Source organism: Asterias rubens, chromosome 17 (assembly GCF_902459465.1).
Source record: "Asterias rubens chromosome 17, eAstRub1.3, whole genome shotgun sequence".
In the NCBI taxonomy this organism is placed as follows: domain Eukaryota; kingdom Metazoa; phylum Echinodermata; class Asteroidea; order Forcipulatida; family Asteriidae; genus Asterias; species Asterias rubens.
The window spans coordinates 9,285,016-9,293,269 of NC_047078.1; the positions used below are offsets into that span (position 1 = coordinate 9,285,016).

The 8,254-nt window shown below is 38.7% G+C and overlaps 1 protein-coding gene across 1 annotated transcript; it reads right to left on the reverse strand.

Annotated features, from left to right (window-relative positions):
- Positions 1 to 4,229: 4,229 nt before the first annotated feature.
- LOC117301641 lies at positions 4,230 to 7,633 on the reverse strand. Its single transcript, XM_033785660.1, has 4 exons — positions 7,548 to 7,633; positions 6,111 to 6,178; positions 5,044 to 5,232; positions 4,230 to 4,664 (listed from the first exon to the last, which is right to left on the reverse strand). Exons 1-4 carry the CDS (start codon positions 7,577 to 7,579, stop codon positions 4,408 to 4,410), a joined length of 546 nt encoding a protein of 181 aa, XP_033641551.1. The 5' UTR covers positions 7,580 to 7,633; the 3' UTR covers positions 4,230 to 4,407.
- Positions 7,634 to 8,254: the final 621 nt, after the last annotated feature.

Consider the following 8,254-nt stretch of genomic DNA (forward strand, 5'->3'; position numbering starts at 1 on the left):
CAGTATTCTGATTGGTGTTTCTCAACATTGCATCAAATATAAATTCTGTGTAAATTAGACCAAATTGGTCTTTAAAGTTGTACGAGGATAATGAAAGAAAAAACATCCTTACTGCACAAAGTTGTGTGCTTTCAGATGCCTAAAAAAGGCTTCAAGCCTGAAGTATTTGAATATTTGAGTAAGAAATTGCCTCTTTCTCAAAAACTGGTTCTCACAATGTTTTATACTATCAACAGCTCTCATTAGTGTTTTGATATTTAAATATCCAAAGTGTATTTCTCACTAAGTGATGTATATATATTATGTACAGAGGTGATATGGAATTTTTACATTAGTAATTTTAGAATGACTAAACTAAATTGCAAAATGTACATAAAAATGACAACACCAGCATCTGCATGCAAAAGTGTAAGATTTGTATATTTTCTTTACCATAGATCAGTGGACCCTTTGTGCCTGTCTTCCTTTGACCTGTGGGCTTTGATGACATCACGAGTCACATCATTTGCATGATTTCGTATTTTGTATGTATTAACAGTTTTGGGAAAAGATTGCCAACATGTGCATTATTTTGTAACGTCATCTCTGATTATTGTTCCTTATTATTGCACTAAACTCAAATAGCGCTAACTGCATACATGTAGGTCTATTAATTAAAAAAAAACTTGAACGTATTTGTTCATAGACAACATGTTATTTGTTTACAGTTTATAAATAGAAATGAAACAAAGATAAAGATGAGTATTATTGAACCTCAATCTCAATGTTATAATTTCTTTATTGGCAGATCATTTCAGTTGATTATTTTTGCTTATTCTTTTTCACTGCATGCACAACTGACATTTTAAAAGTGTAGAACTATGGACTTCTGGTTTTAATCGCTTAAAACTTTTGAGAAGGCTGAATTCTGCTGAATTTTGGATATGCTGTGTCTCGAGAATTCATAAGCTGGTAAGTCTGCCAAGTCACTCAGTAGAAAGAGAGAAAATGGTCAGGCCTGATACTTGGTGCCCTTGAACTGCATCTAGGAGGAAATGCCTGGTGCCTTTGAAATGCTCTAGGAGAAACATGCCTTGGTGCCCTTGATAATGGCTCTAGTGGAGCAAAATGCCTTGGTGCCCTTGAAACGCCTCTAGTGAGAAAATGCCTTGGTGCCCTTGAAATGCTCTGAGGAGAAATGCATGGTGGCCCTTTGAATGCTGTAGGAGAAACTGCTCTTGGGCCCTTGGAAATGCTCTAGGAGAAATGCATTGGTGCCCTTGAAAATGCTTCTAGGAGAAAATGCCTTGGTGCCCTTGAAATGCTCTAGGAGAAAATTGCCTTGGTGCCCTTGAAATGCTCTAGAGAAAATGCCTTGGTGCCCTTGGCCTTTCAGAGACGAAGCACACATGTACAAGCCTGAATGGTAACCAGTGAAAATGCATTGTAAATTACATTAATATGGTTCCAGGTAGACTTGATGACAACTGTCATTAGTCCAGTGTTGTATTTGGCTACCAGTGCTGCCTATTACAAGCACACATCCAATGTTCATGCAACAGTCACCGTACTAATATACATTCATGCAACGGCCGTAGGTAGCAGTAATTGCGACTGACTCACACATATTGGGATCAAGGATGTGTGTACCCTCCCAGCAACTACAGTGGGAATGATACACAGAGCGGCGGGCGGGCGAAAAAGACCGCACGACAATTACCGAGTAGGATTTGAAACAGTAGGGTTTGCAGTAACACCATGTAATGATCACTAAATGAGTTGGGGTGGTTCTGAAAACAACTGTTGGTTTCAACTCGACGTTTCAGCATAGGCCTACTGATCGAATCATTACATGGTGTTACCGCAAACCTTACTATAACATATTTCAGCCCCTTTGAGCAATTTTTGGGATATATGGCGCTTTGTAAATGCTGTTATTATACATGTATTATTATTATAACAATTACCGACTTGATTTCAAGACTAGGTTCCCAGCATAAGTTTTACTTAAAAGATAAATTTGGCAGGACATCCATTGGGCATGGGGACCTTTCCCAGGGTACTTACATCACTCTGTACAGATTTGTCAATATAATCGGTAGTTTGTCGCCCTGAACACTTATCGTAGAAACGTAGGGGGTTAACCCTGGTGTTCTAGGTCACATACAATGTAGCAGCACCCTTGTTTACAGATTTACTGAACTCAAGCTCTGGTGTTTCTGATCAGCAGAGTTTGGGTTCGAGTCATTGGCAGGGCACGTCCGCCTTCAGCAAATGCTTTACATAATTGCCTTGTCCTGCGGATGGGGCTTTTTAGTTGAAAACATCCACAAAATGTGATTAGATTAAAAGTCAAGACACTAGACAAAATAGGGGAGACATCAATAAGACAATCTACTTCACTCATACTTGCCTGTAGAGCACAATACTATTTTTGCATATTTCCCTATACCGGCAGGTAATATCGCTAAGAATTAAATAGCGCCCTCTATTGGCCGCCCCATAGTGCCCCGCAGGGTACCTCGTAGACCCCGCCCCCACACTTCTGTGGGGGGGAATGTTGGAGTATGGTGGACACAGCACTACGACACAGGTTTGGATAAATTTGTCTGTAGACACTTGAACCAAACAGTGCAATACTATAGCGTCATCCTTACCACAAAAAGGCTGGCTAATTGGGCAGGGGCCCATTCCTTGCGCCACTGTTGACAGTGGAAAGATAGGAGCTCTGATTAGATAGGTCTTCAGCAGTTTCTTGAACATGATCATTGCGGGTTGGAGCGACAAAAATAGTTGAAACTTACATATTGGAGGGCGATATATAAAGTATAGAGATTAGCGAATTAGAGAAGGGTTTCTATTAATTTAAACGAAAAATAGAACTCTGATCATATCCAACAGTTTCAATTCCATGTATATAGACTTTAATCAAGTTGTGATCCACCAAAATATTTTACAAAACTCTTGGTTACTTGATGGAAACATACAAAATTAAACTTCTTTTTTATTTGAAATGGGTGCATAGCTATCTTTATTGTTGTGCAAAAATAGAACACCACTACAAACAATGGTTTTCAGTGAGGTAGGTCCTATTTCATAATTAAAAAAAAAAAATCAAATATTCATTGTTGTTTTTTTGATTTACAATTTTAATTACATTTTACAGTTTGCAATAAACATATCTTTAAATGACATGTGAAATAAATTAGCATCGGGGATAAAAAACATTGGTGTATAGGTAAAAAAAAAATAATAATAATAATATTCTTTATCCCCGATGCAAATTTAACATCCTCGTATATTATTAAATAACTCTTAAGGCATCCTTGGTTTCAATACAAAATATTCATCATAACAACCTAACTTTACAATGAATTAGAAATGGCAATGGAATGTGATCAATCTTTCTTTTAAAATAATTTTGAATACTTTGGTCAGGAGGGTGACAAATCCTCCTGTCAGGCACATTGAGAGTGGTTAATGCTGTCGTCATAGTACAAAATATTACACAATCTTGTCAACAGATGTAAAAAGAAGAAGACATAGTGAAGTTTTTCCGAAATCAAGTCATTCAGTAATCATAGATAATTATTAAAACTAATCCAGTGACCAAATCCTTCAAAATCCAACTACATGTTTTGTTTGATTCTGTCAGGATGAATTCAATGCGTAGAAAGAGCAGTTAGGGTAGTGGGTAAGAAGTACAATTGCATTTTATAATGTAGTCCGTCAATGCTACGAGGCTGTTTGGGTTTCGTACAGCCCTAAAAATGCACACACAGATTTTCATGATGACGAGTTTGCATCCAAACTTAATATAACCTAATATACACATGTACATGAAAGAACAAACCTGCAGGCCTGGAATGACACACAGGCCACCGAGGGCCAAGGCAGGGGCCTCCATTGCCCCTGGCCTTGACCTTGGTGCCCCTTCAAAAATTTACAATAGAAGTGCCCTTTGCATAATGAAAATGGCCTTGTCTTTTTAACAAGGAACACGTTGCCTTGGATCTAGTTGGTCTTTGAAAAGCATTTGAAACCGTTTGTTATAAGAAATCGTTATAAAATACAATGTTGTAAAAGTAGAATTTGATCCACACAATAATGCCTTGAAATTTCATGGTTTTCCTTTTACCTCGACCGTGTTAGTTTGCAAAATAAAAGGAAAACCACACAATTTCGGGGAAAATTTGTGTGGATAATTGTATTCTACTTCTAAAACATCTTTCTAACCATATGCATTTTATAACAAACGGTTACAAATGCTTTTGTTTAAGACGAACTCGTCCGATCCAAGGCAACGTGTCCCTTTAATGATGAAACTACATGCCTAATCCTGCGAAATTTTTGCTCAAATTAAGGCTAATTAAGTATCGTGTCAAGATACATGTACACAAAACGAATAGAAAGAAAGAGTAACACATTCTACCTTAGTAATACACACAACATAGTGAGTGCACTGAGGAACAACCATGAAAACGGCTTGAGGAAGGCTACACCATTACAGCCAGAGCCCTCACAGAAGCAGATTACTCCATTGACCGTAGCACCATCTGAGCTAGGTACTAGATAAGGCAGCCAGGGATTAGCCTCTTCTCCAACATAACATTTGTTTTCTGGTATAGAGGACTCCTTGAATAGTCCACATCCCCTGGAGACACCATCCACTAGTACACTTGATCCTAGATGGGAAAGTATAAAAAGATACCAAGTGGTAAAATACAAATTAGAATGAAAAGAGAGGCAACAAGTTGAGATTTAATTTGGAAAAATTAAAAACAGAATGAAAAAGTAGGCCTGTAATTACGAGGAAGCCATAACGACATGGCATTTGTTGCCCTGGTCTTGGCCTTTCCTGTCCAAAAGTTTACATGTAAACGCGCGTAAAAAAGTATTTTGACGCGATTCCATTTCAAGTGAATCGCGTTTATAGATGGTCATCCTAAGCTGCTGCCACCTACTTGTCACAAAGATAAAATTCCGGGCCTGATTAACAAAAGATAAAAACTATACCTGCTGCCACCTAGTGTCACAAAATCTACAGTATGTACTACTACTAACCAGCTGATTTTTTGTGTTTAGCCTCGCCACCAAATTTAGTACAGCGGGTCGTGAATCCAGAGGGAGGAACTGCACATCCTTGTAAGAGCTCGCTGGTGTGGTTCTTAAGGTAAGATGCTTCACATTCTAATGATGATTGTCCAATGTGACGAGAAAGATCAGCACATGTGTGGCACTCCAGAGCAGAAACTAGGACATTGAAATAACAATTATTAATTTAAAGACACTGAATACTGTTGGTACATGTAATTGTCAAAGACCAGTCTTTTCTCACTTGGTGTGTTTCAACATACGCATAAAATAACAAACCTGTGTTAATTTGAGCTAAATTGGTCGTCGAAGTTGCGAAATAAAAATAGTGCTTGGTATCCTAGACTTTGGTTTTCCAATCCACTGTCACCAGGGCAGGGGGAAATTGCCACCTACATGCCTGTATGCTTTGTTTTTTGAAAGGGCAAGGGCACCAAGGCATTTTCTCCTTGTATTGGTAAAGGCCACCCTATGATCATTTCAAGGGCACTTAGGCAGTGGCCAGCAGCCAATTTCACGAAACGCTAGGATTAATCATAACTTAAGTTAGGGCGTAACTTTGGATGGGTTCAAAGCGTCATACGTATTTGAATACGAAACTGAACCCTTCCTAAGTCCTAAGATTAATCCTAATTTAGGAAGAGTTTGGTGAAAATCGACGGAAGGGGGCATTGAGGCAATTGCCTTCGTTTCCCGGGAGCATCTTACCACCTACTCCAAGGTCATGTTGCCCCCTGCTCAAGGGGGGGGGGGGGGGGGGTGCTGAAACAAACCCCTTCAAAGTCTGTGTTAATGTAGGCATGGGTACCATTCACTAGTAGGAGCCTGGCTTGCAGAGCAGAATGCACTACTTCCCAACTTTTATGAACAATTATGGTTGGTGCCTTGCTCAAGGGCTCAAGTGTCATGACGGATTTGAACCCGCACTCTGCTGCTGACACCAGAGCTTGGGTTCGGTGAACGAGACCACTCGGACGACACGACATTCAAAACTTAAAATAGAACATACTCTTTAGTAGATTTTGATTTGTCCATACCTTGTGAAGAAAGAAGAATACTGGTGGATAGCATCATTAGAAGTGACATCATTTTTGTAGTGAAAGACCTGGCAAAGATGATACAATTGATAAATTTATGGACGTACATTATTATGAATGAATTTGTAATACTATACTATAGACCTTATGCATTGACGTCATCCAGCGGCCATCTTTTTAATAGTGGAAAAACGGTGACAAAACAATCGAAACGCACAGGTTTGTACGCGCGGCGCACAGGATTGGCCAATGAAAAACCGCCTTTTGACCTCTAGGTGAGGGCGCCCTACTGAAATGACGTCATGTGCATAAGGTCTTTTACTATACTTTACTTTATTTTCCACATAATCATGACAATTCATAGATTAGAAATAACAGAAGAGATGTTTTCATTACTAATAGTTTTAACCGTAGCAGATTTAAGTTTGACAAAGTTCTCAATGTGCCCTCTTTCTCTCTCTCTCTCTCTCAGGCAATTTTGTCATAAATGACAACCAGACTTTTTTGCGGTTAAGCAATCAATCAATGTATAACTATAATTCAGGCTTGATACTTCAGGGGGAGGCAACAAAGGCGATTGCCTCCATGCCCCCAAGTCAATGCGTTTGTGCCTTTGAAATGCTCCAGTAGAAATTTACAATTGAAGTTCAAGTCACTCATATTATAATAAGAAAATACCTGGGCGCCCTTGGCCTCTAAAAACGAAGCACAAAGATTACACTTTTTACGGGCCAAATTTGTCTTGGTAATTTTAGTTCGTTGTGAAATCGAGCACAAACAAACTCACATAAACAAAGGAAAGGCACAGTGACGTGTGCCTCAGCTCAGGGCCCAGTTTCATAGAGCTGCTTAAGCACAAAATTTTGCTTAAGCAAAAAAATCCTTGCTTAGTAAAATCAGATTACCGGCCAAGACTCAACTCAATTGTTATGCTAAGTAAACAACAGCTAAATACCAGTCACAAGCAATTTATATGGCATTAAATGTTTGACAGTAACATGTGAAAAATAAGCGATCTATTTTCGTGCTTAAGCAAACTCTATGAAATTGGCCCCAGGTCAAGTCAGTCCGAGACATAGTTGCGATAATCGTAACCCTCCTCCCGGCGGCGGAGAGGATGGTTACGATTTTCGCAACTATCTGAGACCAAGACCATCTGAGCTAGAGTAGCACTGTCTGTTTAGTATTGAGTGACATTGTTATTGAATGAAAGATTGAATGAAAGTTGTTCTATTAGTTACTAAGTCTATGAATGATTGTAGTTGTACGGCCTGTCTACTTTGTTTAGCTACATCTATTTCGGGAAAAACTTTTAAACTACCGGCCTACACAATGTTATTAATTTGTTATGTCTGTCGTCTACTATGTAGTTCGGGAGTCTAACATAACACGTCACTTACTGTAACAATGATTTCTGATCTTCCAAATCATACTTACCTAGAAACTAATCCCGCTAAAAACTGGAACATCTTTTGTGATCAGAATGATGAGCTTCCGCGCACGCTTGTAATGTTGTCGCGTTTTGTTTGTTGATCCTGGGCTGTACCAACCAGCAGAGGGCGCTACGTATCGATTTCTGAACTAACTACTGTGTCCCCCTATACATTGATTTTCATTTTAACGTATGTTATGCGCTTTTGATCATTTTTGTATGTCAGGCGCAATGTCCGAAAAATTGTGTCAGTTTATATATAAATATATTTGTTTTATTGTCTGCGATGCATAATGCACAAAGCAATTTTGTGCATTCATTGTGATTTATTTGTATCCATATTTTTGGTTTCACCCATAACCGACTTGGGTTAGCACATAAAAAAAAAATGTAAAAAATAGTTAATGGCCTGACGTTTCGACCCTAGCAGAGTCTTTCTCGAAGGCTAAATGACAACACAACACAACACAACAAACATGAACAGGTAACTAATATAATGTACTCAGTACTTTCTCGAGCTCTGTGAAAAAAATGATTGGCATATTTAATACTCGGGATGGGACTCGAACCCACGACCTTTTTAATTCTAAAGCAGTGTCTAACAAACTGATTCTTTTTTTTTATGACCGACCTTACATTGTGCTGCATTCATTCATGACTTCAAACTGGGAATATAATATGGTTTCCTCTAATTGATCTCCGTTATAATCCC

What these genes read in the sequence shown, in the direction of transcription:
- LOC117301641 (XM_033785660.1), bottom strand. Translation starts at nt 7,579, where the DNA reads ATGTTCCAGTTTTTAGCGGGATTAGTTTCTAG. An exon ending in TATTCTTCTTTCTTCACAAG is followed by an intron (nt 5,233 to 6,110) that starts GTATGGACAAAT and finishes TCAATGTCCTAG; the next exon opens with TTTCTGCTCTGGAGTGCCAC. An exon ending in TAAACACAAAAAATCAGCTG is followed by an intron (nt 4,665 to 5,043) that starts GTTAGTAGTAGT and finishes TTTCCCATCTAG; the next exon opens with GATCAAGTGTACTAGTGGAT.